The 21,217-nt window shown below is 53.9% G+C and overlaps 2 protein-coding genes across 10 annotated transcripts in view; one reads left to right on the forward strand and one right to left on the reverse strand.

Annotated features, from left to right (window-relative positions):
• The window catches only part of VWA2 (von Willebrand factor A domain containing 2), a 34,809-nt gene extending 18,896 nt beyond the window's left edge, over window positions 1-15,913 (forward strand). The window contains exons 5-12 of the mRNA XM_032423006.1: window positions 1,488-1,682; window positions 5,366-5,499; window positions 6,094-6,226; window positions 8,592-8,647; window positions 11,432-11,539; window positions 12,658-13,230; window positions 14,624-15,175; window positions 15,738-15,913. Of these exons, the coding sequence (XP_032278897.1) occupies window positions 1,488-1,682; window positions 5,366-5,499; window positions 6,094-6,226; window positions 8,592-8,647; window positions 11,432-11,539; window positions 12,658-13,230; window positions 14,624-15,175; window positions 15,738-15,913 (1,927 nt within the window). The remainder of the gene's footprint in view (window positions 1-1,487; window positions 1,683-5,365; window positions 5,500-6,093; window positions 6,227-8,591; window positions 8,648-11,431; window positions 11,540-12,657; window positions 13,231-14,623; window positions 15,176-15,737) is intronic.
• An 859-nt stretch (window positions 15,914-16,772) lies between these two features.
• Window positions 16,773-21,217, reverse strand: part of AFAP1L2 (actin filament associated protein 1 like 2) — a 97,467-nt gene continuing 93,022 nt past the window's right edge. For 7 of the 9 annotated variants that reach the window (XM_032423107.1, XM_032423111.1, XM_032423110.1 and 4 more), the window contains one exon: window positions 16,774-20,660. In XM_032423107.1, coding sequence (XP_032278998.1) covers window positions 20,634-20,660 — 27 coding nt within the window. In that variant the 3' untranslated portion in view covers window positions 16,774-20,633. Of the gene's footprint in view, window positions 20,661-21,217 lie in introns of all 9 variants that reach the window. The other 2 variants (XM_032423106.1, XM_032423109.1) reach the window with 2 other exon arrangements.

Consider the following 21,217-nt stretch of genomic DNA (forward strand, 5'->3'; position numbering starts at 1 on the left):
TATGCTTCCTGGTCTCCCTCTCACTATCTTCCCTTTAGAGAGTCCACAGTAAACACCAGTGGGCTGAAAACTGGCTTTCTAATTGATGCAGATGCTGATATATAGTAGACAAAGAGTCTTCATTCTGGGAGCTATCCACTCTTGTGACATTTATTAACTTAATGGAGCTCCACAGAGAGAATTGCCCTTTAAGAGCTCACTTAGGACAGAAAGCAGTAAAAGTAAAGAATATTCTGGGCCTGGTCCATAAATCCTTCCAAGCACACTCCTCCTTGCTCTTCTTCCCTCACCTCTCTGCTGAATGGAGAGGTCTTTGAGGACCGAGAGGAAGAAGGAACCACTAAATGAAAGGAGCCTAGAGGGATCTCTGGGGAGCCGCTTGGAGGAGAACAGAGCAGGAGAGATGCCCGGGCAGGAGGGCCACGTCGGGCTTGCATGAGAACGGAGCGTTTTCAGCGTTGCGTTTCAAAAGTGTACACACATTCACACGTGCACACACACAGAGGTTGGCCGTGCCTCCCGTCACTTGGATGTTTGCACATTAGAAGAACCACCGTAGGGCCCTCTGCGAGGCAGGCATTGCCTTCACTGACGCTCAGTGTGATCTGAGAATAATTGTGCACCCCCAAATCTACAGTCTGTGATTAGCACTTCAGAACGACGATCTAACGGTTTTCTCCGTGTGTACAGTTAATATCCGCCGTGATTCCATCAGCCTCAACGCTGTTTTTCATGTCGGTGTTGCCTCCCACTGAAAGGTTTGGCCTAAAACCCATTGTAGGGAATCGCCATTTTCTGCCCACTTGACTCTCAGAGCCGGCAGTTCTCCCCCACCCACCGCCCCAGGATGTGAGCGTCCTACTGTAAGATTTCACTCCAAGCTCAGCGGACCGTCCCTCTAACGAGGCTGTGGTGAGGTGGGACCACTGTAACGTCCCCTGATCTGGAAGTCGTCCATCAGTTCAGCCTTGCAGCACCCAACCCTGAGCTGGAAAGCGAGCCAGGAAGGCCTGATCACAGACGTGACCCCCCTCAGGCCCTCCGATCACTCTTACAGATGCACACGGTGTTCTTCAGCTCAGTGACCTGCTCCCCTCCATCCCGCCCCCGCCCCCCCCGCCCCCCCGCCGTAACAAGAAGGGAATGATACAGATAGGGGGAGGCGGGAGGTGGGTGTTAGAGACGCACACAATGAGGGTTGTCAGCCCTGAGCTGTCACCGGAGGCGGGGGGGTAGGGTGGGCGCGGGAAGACAGTCAAAAGACGTGCCCAGAGAATGACACTATCACGTAACACAACAGAAGTGTGCGGGGTGAGCCTTCAGTCCACGGGAAAAGTGCATTTCTACTCTCCAGTGTGGTTCAGGGAGTGAGAAAGTGCACGTCCCATGCTGGAATTGTCACTTGGGGCCTCTGCTGGGAGAGCGCGGCTGTCACGTCCGTGGGTGACTGACGCTCAGCCTTGTTTTCTCCTTCCCTGTGAGCTCAGAGGAGGGCGCACAGACACAGGCCTCGCCCTGAAATACCTTCTGCACAAGGGGTTCCCCGGGGGCAGAAATGCCTCCGTGCCCCAGATCCTGGTCGTCGCCACTGACGGGCGGTCCCAAGGGCAGGTGGTGCTGCCCGCCGAGCAGCTGAAGGAAAGAGGCGTCACCATATTTGCCGTCGGGGTCCGGTTTCCGAGGTAAGAGCCCGGGTGGCGCTGGGTCGCCCTGCAGACTGTGGAGACTCTTCACAGCCACGGGGCGGGAGGGGATCCGGCCAGACCACCCTGGTCCTTCCCGGGCTCTGTCTTTTCCTCACTCTGTACGTCGGGCCGGAGCGCAGGGAGCTCGAGTCTGAGAGTGCGCGTTGTCTCTAGTCCGAGTACCGGCTTGTCAGCGCCAGAAACCTGACTCAGATTTTCGGGGGCGGAAATGGAAAGCCATGGACTCCTCTAATTGTACTGGGTGGGTCGGTGGGGGGTCCCCTGGGGCGAGCAGGAGCCAGGGCCTTGAACGCCGGGAAGACCCTTTCTGTCCTCCGCGCGCACCTGCCGTTCCCTCAGCCTGGCCCTCAGAGCGACCTGGAACCGTGGCTGCGGGCAGCGCCCAGCTCCACCCCGGAGAGAAAAGACTCCCGTTTGCCGATTCCAGCTGAATAATCCAAGAAAGGCTCCTCATTAGCTTGAGTCACAGACCCGCTCCTGAGGCCAGGAGAGTGGGGGGCTGTGACGGGCTGCTCCTCTCTCCAGACGCTGGGAGGTGCTCTCCACGGGTCCTCACTGCTCCCAACCTTAAAATTGGAGGTGCCTCTGTGGGCCCCTCGTTGTCGTGGGTATTGAGTGAAATGACTCTGGTCCTGGTACTGTGCCCGCACACAGAAATCTCTTTATTAACTTTAGTACATTCTCGATTCTCTCAGTCAATAGATATGCCAGACGCTATTCTAAGTTCTCGGGATGCAGAGAGAGTACCAGGTGCCTGCCCTTCACGGAGTTTCCATTCTAGGAAAGGAACTAGATGATAGACGAGTGAATGAACAAGTAATGTCCTTTCAGGTGGAAATAAAGTGCAAAAGAGAAAAAGTAAGGGAGGAGGTTAACAGAGTGATGGGCATTAGCGAGCCCCGCTATTTTAGAGGAGTTGACTTCTGAGCCAGAAACTTGAGTGAAAGGAGTAGCAAGCCTTCCAGACAGCAGGGAAAAGAACAGGCTAGGCAGGCGGGTGGCAAGCACAAAGGCCCTGAGGCAGTAGCTAGCTTAGTGTGTCCGCCAGGGAGTGTCTGGAAGGCGCAAACAAGGGGTGGATTACAAGAAATGGGGCAGAAGAGGTAGGTGGGAGTCAGGTCTAGAGACTTTGTGGGTCAGAGTCAAGACTTGAGAGTTTATTGCGAGTAGATTGGGAAGTCTTTCGATGACTTCGAGCTGGGAAATGACATGTATCGGCTTACTGTTTTACAAGATGACACTGCCTGCCAGGTAGAGAAGAGAGGTGGAAGGAGAAGCAATTTTGGGGGACGTGGGGCATCGAGTCAGGCAGTCTTTGGAGCTGCTCACACAAGAGGTAACGGTGGCGTGTAGTGGGGAAGCACTGGGAGCCGCTGAGGAATGGTCGGACCAAGGGTCTGTTCTGAAGGCAGAGCCTCGGAGTGGCCGCTGAATGGAACGTGGAAGGAAGAGTCAAGGATTTGGGGTTGAGCCCCACAGGGAGAGGGGGTGTTGTTTCCTGAGATGGGGAGGACTGGGGAAGAATCAGGGAAGCAGAGTTCTGTTTCAGACCCAAGTTTGAGGTGCAGATGGGTCAAAAGCTGAGTCAGCAGCTGGATGTTGGAGTCCGGGGCACAAGAGAGAGGATAGACAGAGACTTTGTACTTGAGGATGGCATTTATCGCCTGAGGATCGCCTAGGGGGTGAGTGCAGAGAGGGAAGACCCCCACGGACCAGCATGTGCAGTACCAAGGGGACATTCCGGGCCACGTCCTGGTGGTGCTGACGGTCGTCACCACTGTCACCATGCTGTTGTCTGTTACTGGTGGTGAGACCACCTTACCATGGGCTCTTTGTGTGTCCTCACACGTGAGGAGATAAACCCGGTGAGAGAGGAGATGAGGGTGTTGCTTCCTGGCTCACCTACCCCACCCGCCCGCCCCCCCGCGCCTCGCTCCCGCGCCCCCCCCCCCCCCCCCCCCCCCCCCCACGGTGCTGAATAGACTACCGTGCGCATCACAGTTGCCCAGTTTGTTGGTGAGCTGGAGCCTCCCAGACGGTGGAAATCCGTGGCCAGTTCTGGGCTTTCTTCTCTAGCTGCTAGTGGGAGCAGTGCTTCTCAGACAGTCTGTGGCGGGGGTCCAGTTTGCCTTGCTTTGTGTGTTAATCCATCATGGCCTGAGACTTTAGAGAAATACAATACAAATGAACTACTAAGAAAGTAAAATAAAAAACAAAGATCCTGAGCTCAAATGTTGACTATTTGATTCAAGCAGACCGAAAAGGACTCCGTCAAGTTGCTGGACAGCTAGGTTCTGAGTGTTCAGTCTCAGTGTCTGTGCTTGTCTGGTTCTGAAACAGTGTGGGGGCCTACACCGGCCCACACACCATGAGTACCCCTCACTTCGAGGACTCGAGAAGCCCTGGGTCAGGAGAGGGGACATTGCTCAGCCACAGGAACCGTCTGAGGAAGCCCATTGGGTTTCCAGGCCCTCCTGACTCCTCTCACCCAACTGCTGGTCAAAGGCCGGGTCACTGTTGACCAGTGGTTCTCAAAGTGTGTTTCCTGGACCAGCGGCATCAGCAAGTGAGAACATGTTAGGAACATACACAATCGGGCCCTACCCCATTGAATCCAGAACTCTGGGGCGAGGTGCCTCCATCGGCAGTTTATCTGGCCCTCAGTGATTCTGATGCCCCCCAAAGTTTGAGAGCCACTGCTGTGGGCAGGGTGAGGCTCTCTATGGGATCAAAAACCTGCCTCTTTCCTCCTGGTAGTATTCATTGAGCCCCTTCCCTGATGGTTCTCAGCTCTGGCTTTTGTGAAAATGTGCTGCTGGGCTGGGAGAGCGGCCCTCTGAACGCCCACCCCCACCCCCCCACCCCCCGCGTGCCAGGTGCTGTCCTCATCCTGGAGGGAAGGTCTGGCTTCCGTGGCTTCAGAGGAGAACGGGGAGTTTTACATAAGTGAATTTTAGAGATAAATGAAGTTCCGGCCACAATGCCAAACCTTGGTTTGTTTGGATGAATTTCTGATGGGCAAGATTCTAAACGCATTACTGACTACCCTGTCTCCTCAGAAAGCTTTCTCAGCATCATTTCACGCTTTCTTCACGGCCCAGGTTATCATGCCACTCGCCATTTCTGTCCTGGGCCCTAAGAGCAGTGCCCTCTGGCTCTCAAAGTGTGCTGGCTCCTTCCTCCACACAGCCTCACGTTGCTGGCCTTTGAGTTCGTACGTCCCATCTCTCATTCTTCAGGATTTTTCTCTGTCACAAGCTGGCCTTGTTTGTTCTCGTCTTGCCACCACGCACAACCACCTTCCTTCATTTCCTTTCTGGTTATACTTTTCTCATCGGCTCTGGGTGACGCGGCCAGACCACTACATCCGTGAGGACCGTGTCTCCAGTAAGAGCTGCTGGATCTGAGGGGGAGGCTTTCCTCTGAGGGAGCTGGTGAACTCTGGCAGGCACACGTTAGGACCCATGCTTGAGCATCCTCGGGGTCTTGCTCTGCTTCACTTCTGGACCGTATCTGCAGCCTGGCTGGACTCTGGAGCGGTGGGGTCGTGCTGCTGTCTGCAAGGAGCCCATGGTGCAGGGTGTATGGTGTAGGGTGGGCGGGAGGGTGGGGGGTGGGCAAGGAGCGGCTCTCACTTCTCCTCTGGGGCCTGGGGACAGGTGGGAGGAGCTGCACACACTGGCCAGCGAGCCGAAGGAGCAGCACGTGCTCACGGCCGAGCAGGCAGAGGATGCCACCAACGGTCTGTTAAGTACCCTCAGCAAGGCTGCTGTCTGCACCGTTGCCTCTCCAGGTAAGGCCTTCCAGGCTGGGAAGGAGGGGTCTTGCCCTTGGTGCAAGTGGGGTGGGGACGGTTCCCCGAGGCCGGAGGTCAAGAGGCTCCCCAGGAAGGTGGAAGGCAAGAGGAATGGGGTCTAGCAGCTTGGGCGCCGGGGTGCTCTGCTCTCCCAACCTCTCTGTGTCAGGTCCTGTGGGCTTTCTCAGCTGGGAACCCTGAGCTTGTGTCTGGGGGGTAGAGGGGCCCAGGTTTGGGACCCAGATCTAGGGGTCCCCTGCGCCTCTCCCCTTCTCAGGGGGAAGAGGCAGTCAGCTCCCCAACATGGTCAGCTTCAGCTGGGGTGAGGTCTCTGCATTCCTGGTTGTCATCGTCAGGGTCTACCCAGGAGCATGTTATGTAAAAGGAACACACATGTGCAAGGATGTAAAAGCTGTGTGCGGAGGAAATGCTCAGAGCCCGGCTGCCTGGCCAGTGCTGAGCAGGGGCCCTGCCCCAGTGTGCTCTGCCCTGCAAGAGGCAGAGGGTGGCCAGGGTTGAGGGTGATGGAACCATGGCTGGGGGGAGGAGGCATAACCCTGTCTTCTCCATCGGTGTGCCCTGCGGACACAGACTGCAAGGTCCAGCCTCACCCCTGTGAGCGCAAGACGCTAGAGACGGTCAGGGAGCTTGTCGGCAGTGCCCCGTGCTGGAGAGGATCGCGGGGGACCGAAGCTGTGCTGGCGGCGCTCTGTCCCTTCTCCAGGTTTGTCCTCGTGGTCTGGGGTCAGAGCCGGGGGGCATGTCTGGGTGGAGATGGAGGCTCACGTGCTGCAGGGAGAACAGCTGTTTGGGGTCTTGGCCACGGAGTGTGACAGGGATCAGACCTGGGAGGGAGACAGGGACAGAGTTGTGGGGTCACAGGGAGGGTCACAGCTACACAGTGGCAGAGTTTTGTAGACACACTGCCCAGGTGCCCGTAGTGAGCGAGGGTGACAGGGTCACAGTTGTTCTGGAAGGCTCATAGATGAGGCAAAGCCAGTCTTTATAGGGCTGTGGTCTGGACTTGGGATAGTGGTCTGGTAATTTGGTTCCTCTGAATAGTAGTTTCCATATTTACAGGGCTGAGCGAGGTAGAAGGCTTAAGGTGTTTGTTGAATTCCAGTTGGGGAGGCCATGGGGGAATGCAGTGTTCATCAGAGCTGAGCTCAGGCATTCTAGAGCACCTGCTGCTCGGTGGTCAGCCATTTTCTCGAAAATTCCTGGACTGTCCCTTGGCCCTTTATCCAGACTTCCTGCAGGACAGCAGGTCAGCAACTGGTGATCCCATCCTCTTGCCTTTCCTGGAGAGCCAGGGGTAACGTTTGAACCAGCTGCATCTTTGCCCCTCGGCCTGCTCTCGGTGATGAGCTCAGGAGACACAGCAAAGAAATGGATTGGCTGAGAAGCCATGAGCCATCATGCTGGGCTGATGGGGAGTCCAAAGACTGTCTTGGCAGGGAAGGGCCGTGCCCTGCACATGGGGCAGAGGAAACAGAGCTGTGTCAGAGGCCACTGGAGGCCCTCTTCAGAACCCAAGCTTTCAAGTGAAAGGAGGCAGTTTGTTTCCGACTGAACATGTTCCGAGTGCCCGCTCTGAGTCAAGCAGCGTGCAGTGAGGAGACAGGTACCGACGCTTCCCCCAAGAAGCTCAGGGTCCAGAAGGGGCGTTGGACAAGAAGACCAGTGACCACCGTCAGGTGTCTCAGGTGCCAGGATGGGGCCTGTCCTCCCTGGGACATCATGGAGAAGGGGCTGCTTGAACCGTCTTGAAAGATGGGGGAACCCAGTGGCACCAGGCAGAGGCGTTTAGAGTTGGGAGCCCCAGGAGAGGCTGATGGGTAAGGTACACTTCATGGCTTTGTGCTCAGATTCTGGAGTCAGGCTGCTGAACTTCTGATTCCAACATGGCCACTAATGAGCTGGGACCCTCCCACCACCTCCTTCTACATTTGAAAGGGAGCTAATAATAGTACCTACCCCATAGGGCTGTGGAGAGCAAGCAGAGAATTAATAGGTAGTGTGCACTAATAGTCAGGCTTCTGGAATGATGCCTACTTATACTAAGCTCTTCATCAATTCCCTCATTCAAGAAACACTCACTGAGGGCCTCCTCTGTGCCCAGCACGGTCCCAGGTCCTGGGGAATCGGCCTGAATTCCTCAGAAACAAATCTGCCCTCATGAGCTGATACTCCAGGGGCAGGAGGCAGCAGTAAATACAATGAATGCCTAAAACAAACTGTTGGGTAGTGCTAAGAGCTACAGAGAAGAATGGAATGAAGGGATGGGTCAGGGTGGGGGTGGGGAGGTGGTGGTTGGGAGCAGGGTTGCAATTTTAAATAGAGTGGGCAAGGAAGGCCTTGCACAGAGTCCAGACCTGAGGGAGCCCAGGAGGGAGCCATGTGCACATCCAGGCAAAGTCCTGTGGCCAGTCTCTGCTCCAACAACGTCGATTCCCCGTGCAGGACTGGGAGGGGTCCACAGAGCTTTCTGGGCTAGGACTTGCAGTTTTATGAAGTCACTAGGAGTAGATGTGGACAGGGAGAAGATTTCTCTTTAATGAGCTGGCAGCTTGGCAAACTCCTGATTGCAGCAACTCCTTGAGTTTTGTAATTGACTTGGCTTTTATCCCCAGTGGATGTTTTGCTCCAGGGAAGACTCTGCCCTAGAGGTGAGCCTAATTAGCCTGCCCCAGTGGTGGGCAGCCTGGGGGAGTCACACAGCCAGAATCCACTTGCCTAATTCCCACTATTTCCTGCCCTCCCCCACCCCTGCATGGTGCTAGCCCCGGAAAGTAACTCAGAATAGAAAGCTCTTCTCATAGTTTATAGAATTTTGAGCACAGATTATTTCCAAATTCTGACATGATAGTCAATTTACATTTTTTAAAACTGTTCCTGGGTAGTTTGAAACATTCCCCGCTCTGTGTGCAGCTAAAAGCTGGGGTAGAATCAAAGAAAACAAGGTGGTCTTTCTTGACCCCTATCTGCATAGGAATCTTATATTAGCTTTTAGCGTCTCAAATAACCTTCCAGGTTTCCGCATTCCTGTTAAACTTTTGATCTCTACCATTTGCTCCCTTGGGTTATAGCTGGAAGAGAGTGTTCCTAACCCACTCTGCCACGTGCTACAGGACCACCTGCCCAGGTACAGTCTGCCTCTTGGATTCGCTAGCTCTTTCTGGGCCCTGGGACTCAGCTGGCTTCTAAAGGGGCGTCTGCACTCCTGGGGCAGAGGGCGGAGTGGGAACCAGCTCTGGGGCGGAGAGACAGGCATTTCAGGGGCAGAGAAGCATGCCCCTACTGCACTCATTCCTCCTTTGCTCAGTATTTTTCACTAAGAACGGAGTGAAGACTTTGGAATCGCCTTCCCTAACCAGCGCCCCTTGCATTGACAAGAGGCAGAGAAGAGCGCGCATTGAGCACCAGCTTCGCAGATAGAAAGCCTCACATCCAGCACCAAACTCTGGGCCACTTAAGCCTCAGTTTCCTCCTCTATAAAACAGGGATAATGGTTGTCTCATGCCTGGAATCCCCATTTCCCTGCTCTGTATGATAGGGGGTATCATAAATGGGATCCTAGTGAAGATTCAGTAGGTAATGCCCACAGAAGTGCTTCATCAGCTACGAAGTCCCAAGCAAACAGGTGGACTTATGAATACCATTAGGCATCATTCAGCCTGTTCCCCAGTGGGCCTCCCTGCTCCTCACCTGGGGGTCCAGTGCATCCCACTGACCCGGGAGCAGAGAAATTACACTCAAGTGTGTTGGTATCAGTCCTTTATGGATTTGCTTCTCCTGATGAGGCAAGGAGCACATCTCCTGGGAGCAGAGCCAGTGGTCCTTCCTACCATGGGTCTGGTGATCTCCTTGGCATCCTGTTTTAAAGTTCCCACATTGCTGGCTTCTGAAACACAGGAGACACTGAAAGTTGGGTTGTTTCTGCTCAGCAGTTAAAGTTTGAGCACCTAAGGCTTTGGAACCACCGTGACCTGGGTCTGAGTCCCAGCTCTACCCCTTCCCAGCTGTATGATCTTCACGTGACTTCTAGTCCTTGAGCTTCAGTCCCCCATCCGAAATGAGGGGGCCTTTACAGGACGCACCTCATTGGGCAGTGAAATGAGATCATGCGTGTGTGGTGCTTAGCACAGTCCCTAGCACAGAAGAGCTGCTCAGTTAAAGGCCGGTGTTGGTGCTGTTATCGAGCCCCCCGGCTGTTTCCATGATACACCAGCGGACAAAACAGCAGGCCTGGGTGCTCAGTGAGCCTCAATAATTTCTACCTTCAAAAACTTTAATTTCAGGGGCGCCTGGGTGGCTCAGTCGTTAAGTGTCTGCCTTCGGCTCAGGTCATGATCCCAGGGTCCTGGGATCAAGCCCCGCATCGGGCTCCCTGCTCAGCGGGAAGCCTGCTTCTCTCCCCCTTATCCTGCTTGTGTTCTCTCTCTGGCTGTCTCTCTCTGTCAAATAAATAAATAAAAAATCTTTAAAAAAAAAAAACAAAACTTTAATTTCAGTGATGTGACCACCAAGTAGTATATCAACATTTTCATGTACAAAGGACAGAAAATTGCCACTTCCAGTGGTAACCACACTCAGCTACTTAGTAAGCCCTTTGAATGTAAGACACATGAGTTCACGAAGATCCCGTGTGTTCTCTGTAACTCTGGGAGGGAGGTCATGTGGTATTACCTGCATCTTAGAGGAACTGATACAGAGCTCAGAGATTGACCAGAAGGGATCACAGATAGGTCACTTCAGATGTGGGCTGTGGTTCCCTGGGTAAAATAGCTCCTTTGAAAGAGACATTGCCCGAGATTTGGACCTCACATCCAAAAACACATACTGTCTTCACCTGTTACGGAGTGTTGGCTTCATGCCAGGCTTTGTGCTGAGACTTTCCGTGGATTAGCTCATGCAATCCACCGTGGAACAAGTTCTCATCATCCCTTTTTAGTGGAGGATACGGGGGCTTGCTGCGGCTAATTAAGGTGCCCAAGGGAGTGAAGGAGGCCACATTCGTTGGCTCCAGGAGCCAAAGGCTCCCTCTTTGCTGTGTTGGCCTGCAGAGGCCGTTAGGAACCACCACGGAGAACTTGAGGAATGGCACCTTGCACACCGCGGTGTTCCCGGAGTCTCACGACATCTGTGCGGTCACCGTGACGCCACTGAGATCCTCATCCTTAGCGAGCCCGGGTCCGACACCAGTTCAGTGTCACGGCCACCTCCAGGGCTCCTTGGCAGGCGGGGGTGGTGATGAAGTCACGTCATGCAGTTTCCTGGGGCTGCCATAACAAAGTACCACAGACTGGGGGCTTAAACAACAGAAATTTACTTTCTCACGGTTGTGGGGGCTGAGAGTCAAGGTCAAGGTGTCAGCAGGTTCTGTTTCTTCTGAACCTCTCTGCTCAGCTTGTCGAAGGCCGTCCGCTCCTTGCGTCCTCACGTGGCCTGCCTTCTGTGCACCTCAGTGGGGTCTCTTCCTCTTCTTATAAGTCAGACTGGATTAGGGCCCATCCTATGACCTCATTTAGCCTTAATGAACTCTTTAAAGTCCTTCTCTCCAAATGCGGTCACATTCCAAGGTACTGAGGGTTAGGACTGATACATAGGGATTTGGAGGGATGCAGTTCAGATCATAACAGCCCAGGGGCCATTGGCACATCCCCTGTGAGCCTATAGTTCACGCAGGGCCTGATAGAGCCCACCACGGCGTGTCCTTTGCACCCCCAGCCAGCCCCTCCTTTGTGCACCTCACTCGCTTTCCGTCCCCTTTGCCACAGGTGTGTGGCTAGGTCCCTAGTGGTCCTGGGGGAAAGAGGGAGCTGGGCCCTGGTGGGGCGGGGGGGCCTGCCGGACTCAGACCTCTGGCCAAACGCCTTCATGAGTCTGAGCTGATGTGCTAGGCTGTTAATGGGCATCTCTCTGATAGGCGCTTGTGACTCGCGGCCCTGCCAGAATGGAGGCACGTGTGTTCCAGAAGGACGGGACAGTTACCACTGCTTCTGCCCGCCGGCCTTTGGAGGGGAGGCTAACTGCGGTACGTACGCACGGGACTTCTAAGATGGACCGTTGGGGAGCAGTGGAGCCTGGGCTCCCCCATCCACCTCCCGCCCCGCTAGCTACTAGGTAGAAATGGGCCCTTGAGTTTCAGAGCCACCTACTTCGCCAGCACACCACTGATCTGATGTTTCGTGTGGAATAGCCTCTGAGTGCTCCGTGAGTAAGTGACTCCGGGGGGTTGGGCTGCCCTGGGTAGGACAGTGGCTCTTGGCTTACTGGCTTTAGAGTGGGTCACTGCTCCACCTCGGAGTGTTGCTGGGCCCAGTTATAGGCTGACCCCAGTCCGACTCTGAGACCTGGTTCTGGGCAGAGTCTCGTCTCCCCTCTCATAGGAAAAGGAGCAAGGGGCCTAAACCCTTTTTTGTTTTGAAGGTATGAGATGAAGCACTGGGTGTTATATGCAAACAATGGATCATGGAACACTACATCAAAAAATTTTTTTAAAAAATTAAAAAAAAAGGTATGAGATGAAGATTATAATAGGGTTTACCCTGAAGGGTTGAGGAGAGTTTTAAATAAGGTAGATGTAAAGCACTTTGTAACGATGCTTGACACATAGGAGCTTGTTAAACAATAACTTTTTAATATATATATATATTCATTATAAAAAATTTTTAAGTAATTACCTAAAAAAATCTAGTGCTGGGTCAACTGGAGGTGTATATTGGAGAACCAAAACTTGACCCCCTACCTCACAAGCTACACACAAACCAATTTCAGTTGGATCATAGATCGAAATATAAAAGGCAAAGCAGTGAAGCTTCTGGAAGGAAACAAAGGAGCATATCTTCATGATTTGAGGTAGACACAGATTTCTCAAACAGGACACAAGAAGCATAAGGGAAGAAAGTTCTAGGTTACATTTTAATTTTTAAAAAGTGGTCAGATGGAGACCCGGAGGCAGAGCCGTGTCTGGTCCCGTCTAACTCCGTGCGGTGCTCCCCAGCCCCTGCTGCCTCAGCGTCTCTGGCCTGTCTCCCTCCTGGGAGGGAGGTTTCTCCTGCCCGGTAGGGTGGCTGGGCGTCTCGGGTGGGACAGTGACCTGCACGCTCCCGGTGGCCATAGCGTGACCAAGGGCCGCTGTGATCCTGGCAGCCCCCAAGCTGAGCCTGGAGTGCAGGGTCGACGTCCTCTTCCTGCTGGCCAGCTCAGCGGGCACCACCCCGGAGGGCTTCCTGCGGGCCAAGGCCTTCGTGAAGCGGTTCCTGCAGGCGTCGCTGAGCGAGGACTCCCGGGCCCGCGTGGGTGTGGCCTGGTACAGCGGGGAGCTGGCCCTGGCGGTGCCCGTGGGCGAGTACCGGGACGTGCCGGCCCTGCTCGGGAGCCTCGACGGCCTTCCCTTCGGCGGCGGCGCCACCCTGACGGGCCATGCCCTGCGGCAGGCGGCGGACCGCGGCTTTGGGAGCGCCGCCAGGACGGGCCAGGACCGTCTGCGCAGAGTGGTGGTCCTGCTCACCGAGTCACTGTCCCAGGACGAGGTGGCCGGCCCCGCACGTCACGCGAGGGCCCGAGAGCTGCTCCTGCTGGGAGTGGGCACCGAGGCCGTGCGGGCGGAGCTGGAGGAGATCACCGGCAGCCCGAAGCACGTCCTGGTCCACGCCGGCCCGCAGGACCTGTTCCACCGAATCCCTGAGCTGCGGCGGAAGCTGTGCAGCCGGCCGCGGCCAGGTGAGGTCCCGGCGCTCCGCAGTAGTGGGGTTCCTCTTGTAAGAGGTTAACGGGGTACATTTGTCAGAATTAATGAGCCCGTACCGATACATCATTATTTACTAAGGTCCATATGCCTAGTTCAGAGTTCCTTAGTCTTACTTAGAGACCAAGGATTTTTGGTTTTGTTCCAAGGATTCTGTCTGGGACCCTACCTTACAGGTAGTCATCATGTCTTCTTAGGCTCCCCTCGGTTGCCAGATGTTCAGAGATTCCTGGGGCTGGAGTGGGTTTTTCTTTATTTTTTCTTTAAGATTTTATTTGACAGCACAAGCAAGGGGAGTGGCAGGCAGAGGGAGAGCAGGGAGGCCGATGCGAGGCTCCATCCCGGGACCCTGGGATCCTGACCTGAGCCAAAGGCAGACACTTAACTGACTGAGCCACCCAGGCGCCCTGGAGCGGTTTTTAAAAACCAGTGAATCCGATCCACTTACTCCATGCCTAAACCTTCTCCCCGGCTCCCCTCTGCCGTGGAATAAAACCCGAACTCCTTCCACTGGCTTCTGAGAGCTCCCTGTGGCTGGTGCCTCAGACTTCTCTACAGCCCCTGCGCAGGGTGAAGGTGGGGGGAGCAGCCACTCAGGCCCCCTCCCTGCCTTCGACGTGCCGCCCAGCCCCCAGCTTACACTTACTCCTCAGAGACCCTGACCCCTTCTCCCAGTCTACTTCGTTGTTGCTCCTGCCGGTCCGTCTCCTGGTACCCTGCTCCCCCCACCCCCCATGCCTGCTCACGGTATTTGTGACTCCGCGCTGGTTTCATGGCTGTCTCCCCACAGACCGTCAGCCCAGTGAGGGGAGGCATGGACCCACTTTGTCCACTTGGTGTAACTAGCACCTGGATTATAGTGCATGGCGCATGGAAGGTGCTCAGTAATGGGATGGATGAGGGTATAGGCGAAGTTCTGTCACAAAGGGTCCCCAGAGCTCAGTGGTAGGCGTTCATTTCTCTCACAGTTCAGAGGTGAGTGGCCTCAGCCCACAGGGTGGCTTGGCTACCTTGTGGTTCCACCTCTAGGTCCAAGGTCACAGTTTCTCAGCCAGCAGGAAGTGGGGAGAAGGGAAGTAGAAGGCAGGTAGCTTCCTTTTGAGGACAGGTTTTGGAAACTATACAGTTTCCAACCACATCCAATCAGAACTTAGACACGTGGCCACACCTATCTGCCAGGGAGTCTGGGAATGTGGTCTAGCCTGGCATTCACGTGTCCTAATATTTTAGGAGAGGGTGGAGGGTGGCTATTGCAGGGGACAGGCTGGTTGGCCCAACCCAGAGCGGTCCCTCTTTTGCTGGCCTGGTCCAGAGGAGGGGCTCTGCTGGGCAGAGCCTGCCCCGAGGCTCAGCTGCGGGTGCCCACAGGCTGCCAGGCACAGTCACTGGACCTGCTCTTCGTGTTGGATGCCTCGGCCTCGGTGGGGCCTGAGAACTTCGCCCAGATGCAGAGCTTCGTGAGAAGCCTCACGCTGCAGTTTGACGTGAACCCGGACGTGACACAGGTCGGCCTGGTGGTGTACGGCAGCCGGGTCCAGACAGCCTTCAGGCTGGACACCCATCTCACCCGTGCCGCGGTGCTGCGGGCCACAAGCCAGGCCCCCTACCTGGGCGGGGTGGGCTCGGCGGGCACAGCCTTGCTGCACGTCTATGACAAAGTGATGACTGTCCAGAGGGGCGCCCGGCCTGGTGTCCCCAAGGCCGTGTTGCTGCTCACAGGCGGGATGGGGGTGGAGGACGCAACTGTCCCTATCCAGAAGCTGAGGAACAACGGCGTCTCCGTGTTGGTGGTGGGCGTGGGGCCTGTCCTGAGGGAGGCGCTGCGGAGGCTCGCGGGTCCCCAGGACTCCCTGATCCACGTGGCAAGCTACGCAGACCTGAGGTACCAGCAGGATGAGCTCCTCGAGTGGATATGTGCAGGTGAGTGGGGGAGTCCCCGCCCTTCAGTGTCCCCTTCCGGGGGGGGGGGGGGGGGGGGGGGGAGACTCAGCCTGAACCCTCAGGTACATCGTTGCAAGGATGGTCAAACTTGAGAATTTTTGCTCCTCATTTGAACAGAAGGCCTCATTCAGATACTTAGAGATTCCCCCAGGAATCTAAGGACCCGGGTTAACACTGACCTGTGTAGTGAACGACAGCGCCAGGAACACACGCAGCCAGGCCAGCCTGACCCCAAGGCATCCTTTTGCCAGTGACCTCCTTTCTGCCTTTTTAAAAGTGTATTCGTCACAGTAAACACTGCTGTGTGCACAGCACATTTGAGAGGGAGAGAGTCTCTGTATGCAGTAGGAGAGCTGGGTGGACGTTGGGTCTCTGACCTAGCCAAGCAGTATGGGCCCCCAACCGTGTGCTGACCTCCAACCTGCTGCTTAAGGGCCCACGGACAGACATGTGTGGCCTCACCTCTGTCCTGGGCTTCCTGAGAGGAGGGGGCCCTGGGGCTGACCCCGGCTGGGCCTGCTGGGCACGTTCTCCCCCGTAGAAGCCAAGCGGCCGGTCAGCCTGTGCAAGCCCAGCCCGTGCCTGCACGACGGCACCTGCGTCCTGCAGAACGGGAGCTACCGCTGCGAGTGCCGGGACGGCTGGCAGGGCCCCCACTGTGGGAACCGTAAGTGGGGCGCTGGCTCTGTGGGGGCTGGGGGTGGGGGCGGAGCTTGAGACCGCTGAGCCCTAGGGACTCAGCTGGACGCAGGGTCGAGGGCGCTTGCTCAGCGGAAGGCCTCCTGCGGTGGTTGGTTGGTTCCAGCAGGAAACGTGGTGGGCGCCGCCTGCACCCCGGGCGCCCTTCTGGGTGCAGGGAACATAGCGGTGAACAGACGGGGAGAAGCTCCGCCCTCCTGGAGCTCCCACGCGGGGGCGGGAGACGGGCAGCGACCGAGCACAGCTTGTAGCCTGCCGGCGCTAGGCATCGTGGAGAACAGTAGCAGCAGCTGGGAGAGGAGGGTCTCCAGGAAGGCCTGGGTTGGGAGCGCGGTGGAGGCAGAGGGCTGGAAGGCAGGACGCGGGCGGGGAGGCAGGGAGGTGGGTAGAGGGTGGTGGAGGCTGGTAGGAGTTCGTTTTTGAGCGTTTCTCTGTGCTCGGTGAAATGGGAGGAACGGCCACCAGCCGAGGGAGGACGGGAGGAGGTGCTGGTGGTTCCAGCAGAGAGGAGTCACGGCCCGGGAGAGACGGGGTCTGAACGGGACAGTCGTGCTGGGCAGCATTAGGGGCCCACTGTGGCTCCTGCCCGTGACTTTCCAGTTAGAGGAGCTGGAGGCCGGATGCCGCTCGCAGCCTCGGGTCTTCAGCCGCCGGCAGAGCGTGGCTTCCCGAGGCCGGGGGGCGGACGGGAAGGGCAGGCAGCCAGGGCCTCTGGGCTGGCACTTCTGCTTGGGCTGGCGAGCAAGGGAGAGACGCACGGGGGCCCACGGGCTGCCCCCTGGTGAGAAGAGGGCTCAGTCACTCCTCCTGTCCTCAAGGTCGCTTCTCTCCCAGGGTCCTTGCGAGGAGACGGCCCCGCAGGAGGGCAGCAGCCCTACCCCTCCCAGCGCCCACCCAGGAGGCCTGGGCGCCCCGGGCGCTGAGGGCACGCCTGCCCCCTCCGGTCTCCCGGGGTCCTCTGAGCGGCCACCTCCGGCTCCTGCCGGCCCCGGCCGCGTCCCTCAGCCCCAGAGAGGGGCTGCCCCGACTGCGACCGTCCTGCTTGGGGACAGCCACTACTGCCGCTGCAGAAAAGCCTTGACGTGTAAGTAAATGCTGACTTTCTGTGCCTGGGCGTGCCCCGGTGTCCTCGGGCAGCTCCCCCCGAGGACGGACAAAGGAGCTTAGAGACTTTCGATGGCCCGCTGGAAGCTCACCTTGCCCACAGCAAACGCTAAACAGAACGTCGCCGGGACGGCAGTGCTCAGGAGGAGGCGAGCACTAGTGTCCCTCGGACCCCCGGAGCCACGGCATTTCGAGACTGAAAAACTGTGGACCTTTTCACACGTCTTTTCCCAAAGATGTGCGAGTGCATTTGCTTTCAGTTTGGGAAGGGACTTGAATGGCATTTGTGACCGGATCTGTGGGTGGCAAAGATTTAGAGTCCAGACTGGAATGTGACCACGAACCAGCTTGACTATGGGGGAGGGGCCGAGCGCGCAGACCGCTCTGGTCTCCAGGGGCCCGTGACGTTGGCCCGGCTCCTGAGCTACAGTCCCTTGGAGGGGCTTCCTTGAGATTACTTAGGGGGGCTAATGGTGGGGTGTTTATTGCTTGCTTTTTCAGTAGGACAAGGAGGAGTGGAATTCTTAACAAAATAACGGCATAGACACTTAGAGGGTATTTGGCTTTCTGAAGCATCGATCTTATGCTGTCTAGGTGCTTTTGCTTTTCATGTCTAGTCTTGAAAGGAATATTTCCAGAAATGATGTTGGTTACTTAAGAGGACCCGTGTGGCAGGAAGGCTCAGCTGGGATATATTTCTGGCAAACTAGGTACTCACTCCTGCGGTCTTCAGGAAACACTTTTTCCCCTTGATTATGTGGTTTGGATTTGGGTTTTCAGTGAAACCTTTGCCAAAGAGCTGTGACCTAAATCCAGACACTTTATCCTGCCTTTTCTTTTTAATATAAATAATGTAACTGTTTTACCTGCAAATGTTCAAGGCTACTTTGATTTAAAGTCCTAGCAGAGGTCCTCCGAAGGTGTTGTTACACATTACAAAGGAAAGGTCATTTTCACTCCCTTACTACCTTTGCTGTGGTAGCAGGTGACATCAGAGTGGGGTCACGTGTCCACCTGGCAGGTACTGAGAGGTGATGTCAAAGAACTTGAACCTTCCCATCTTTAAATTGACAACAGTTTCATCATTTTATAGTGTAAGCTCTTTGTCTGGGTCAGGGCTGATGATTGGACATCCCATTTGAATTGCTCTGACTTAAGAAAAAACACACAGAAATGTGGGCTCTGGACTTACACACTGAAGGCTGTTTGTATTTTTAGGCCCCAGCCCTCGAGCCATTTTTTTTTATTTTTTTACCTTTTCTATGGAAGGTGCCACTGAATAGTTCAAACCTCTCCGCGCCCCAGTAGCAGCAGAGGGAATTCCTTTCTTTTAAAAGAAACTGGCCTTTAATTACACAAGCAATGTATAAATACATTCTCCTTGGAAAAACTAAAACACTGCAGCTAGGTCATCAATCTTTTATCTTCTGAATGATCCTGATTCCAGCCAACTTGCTGGACGCTATAATCCTAATTCTCTTTTCTAGAAAGATAATTATAATCAGACTCATCTCTTCCTTTTGATGTTTATACAAGTACTTTTTCTTGTCAGTTTGCATTTTCTAGGACCTCCGGAATAATGTTTTAAAAAGTAGTGGTATCTGTTTCTGGACCTGAAAGGATCCTCCATCATTCTATGTTATTTTCTGTGGATTACTTTATCAGGTTAGGAATACTTTATTAGAAGTGTGGAGATGATTTTCACATTTAATCTGTTCATATCATAAATGGCCCATTAGCATATTTTCAGTTGTTGAATCACCTTTGCTTTTTGGATAAACATGATCTGGTCATGATGCACGATTCTTTAAACACTATTGAATTTCACTTGCCAATATTAAGGTTTTTTCATCTTTGTCCAAAAAATGAGATTTGGTTTTTCTTCTGTGATTTGTGTTGGATATTTGGTACCAGAACTATGCTAACTTTATAAAATGGAAAATATATATTCTTCAAACTAAAGGCCTTTTTTTTTTCAGTTCTCCTATTTAATTTTGCCTTAGGTTGTCTCTTTATTGTATTAGTCATTTCAATGAGCCAGATTTTGTCCTTTTTTAAATAAAGACATTCATGCATGGAACTTGCTTAGTTACTCCTTAGGCAACCTTCCAAGTATTGGTACGTTTCTTTTCCCCAAGAATTATTTAGGAGTGTGTTTGTTTCACTTCTAGGAGTACAGGTTTCCAGCCACTTATCTGCAGAAACCGATCACAGGTGTTTCCTTTGTGTTATCCTGGGAAAATCCTCTTCCAGCCTTACCTCCACTGCTTGAGTTGAGGAGGCTTAAAGTCTGCTAGGATCGCACCTTGCAGTTCTACTAGTTTTTACTACACATACTTTGAACTTCAGTGTGTAAATAACCAAGATGTTTCCCCCTTAAGGTAGACGTCTATAGGCACCTCCCCAAGCCATTCCATGAACTACAAGAAAACCCCAAAATACAAGTAACGTTTTATTAAAAAAAAAAAAAAAAGTCTAATTCACTTGGTAAAGGACACCAAGTGTATATGACAAAGGAAATAAATGCCCTGGGATTAGGAAGACAACAGAAATCAAAAGACCTTTAGTTCTCAGGAACCAGTGTTAGAGAATGCTGATTGATTGACAATCCCCAGAAACGAGGCAGGAACGACAGATGAAATGTTTCAATCGGTATTAAAAAAAAAACAAAACACCGTATCAGAAGAGAAGACACAAAGAACAGCACTGCCAATTTTAGGAGGAGGAGAGCGTCAACCCGAAACAGAATTCACCATGTTTTTCTTGGAAGGGGCCTGGACATTAAGCAGAACTTGAACTTTTCCCCTAAAAATGGCCTGGCCACAGGACTGCATCTGTAAACACTGGGTATATCTTTCCTCCTACAATAATGTAAAAAGTCGGACCTCAAAGAGATACTCTTAAATCTGAAAAAGACACTTTTCGCTGTTCTAAATTACAGGATTTTAAACATTTTTTTTCTATATAATACAGCATCATTTAAAATTTTATTTAAAAGCAATGGATTCAGGCCTGCTTTAGGCTGAAAAAAAGTCCTTAACTTAGTGGGGACAGCACCTCAGCTTGGTCCCAAATATTCTCCCCTGTTACCTGTTTCTCAAAAAGCATGTCATGATGGCTTCACACAGGTGGAAACCACGGAAGACTGATTCGGACCTGCTAATGTTAGAGGGAAGTCGACACGTGGGTGAGAGATGACAGTCAGGAGTGGAGGTCTCCTTGCTCACCAAAGCCACACGACCAGAAGAACAGGGTCCTGCTACCTTGATTTCTTTTCCACCAAAGTCCCACCATCAGATGCTTTTCACTACTTAAAAAGCTTGGTAAAGCAGTTGATGAAAACTTCAAAGAAGAAACACAGAATACCCCTAAATACAGCAATGTCTTGTTTCCATCCAGTAGCAATTAGGTCTCCAGAGAAGCCTTCCCCTTGTTGTATTATTTCCTTGGGCTCTGAAAACAGACCGAGCCTCCTCTTTGCCTGCGCTCTCCACCCAGCGTACCAGAGTCCTTCCTTCTGCTTCTGAGCAGACTCACCTTTGCACAGAGTTGCTGCTTTAACGAAGACTTTAATGAAGCAGGATTGTCACCAAGGTCCGTGATGGCAGGAGAGTCTTTAGATGAAGCTTGTTTCCTAACTTGTTCCTTTCTTCTCCCATTCCTAGAGTGCCATTCAAATACCAGCACCGCCCCCCCACCCCCCAAGAAGAGAGTTAGTGATCCTCTGTGGCAACCTCCATCTACACAGAACAAGGTCAGGAGAAATAGTTTTCTGAAGCATAGCAGCATTTCGGAATAGAGATGGCGGTTACGTTTCCACCCGTGGCTATTTACGATGTGGGGCACCTGCCAAGAAGGCTTTGAGGCTGTGGCAGAGCAGAGCTCACTGGGGTGATGTGCCGTGTCGGCCACGGAAGTGAGGGAGCAGTACCTCAGGCTCGTGTGGACTGAGTGGCCAGTCACTCAGAATCTGTCCAGCAGGGCAGGCAGGACAGAAATCGGGAGCAGAGTTTGCCACAAGCAAAGGCTGCCCTAGGCACGTTCTTTACTGTGCAGACGAGTAAAAGATTAAGAACACTTCCCATCTAGCCTCAGGGAGGAGCCCAGTAACGGCCTCTGTCCTCGTTTACACCTTACCAAGCCTTCACCACCAGTTGGCTGGGGGGCTTTAGGCCAATCCTATCACCTCTCTGCATCTGTTTCTTTCAGAAGGCCTTT

Source organism: Phoca vitulina, unplaced genomic scaffold, assembly GCF_004348235.1.
Source record: "Phoca vitulina isolate PV1807 unplaced genomic scaffold, GSC_HSeal_1.0 scaffold28, whole genome shotgun sequence".
NCBI classification, from domain to species: domain Eukaryota; kingdom Metazoa; phylum Chordata; class Mammalia; order Carnivora; family Phocidae; genus Phoca; species Phoca vitulina.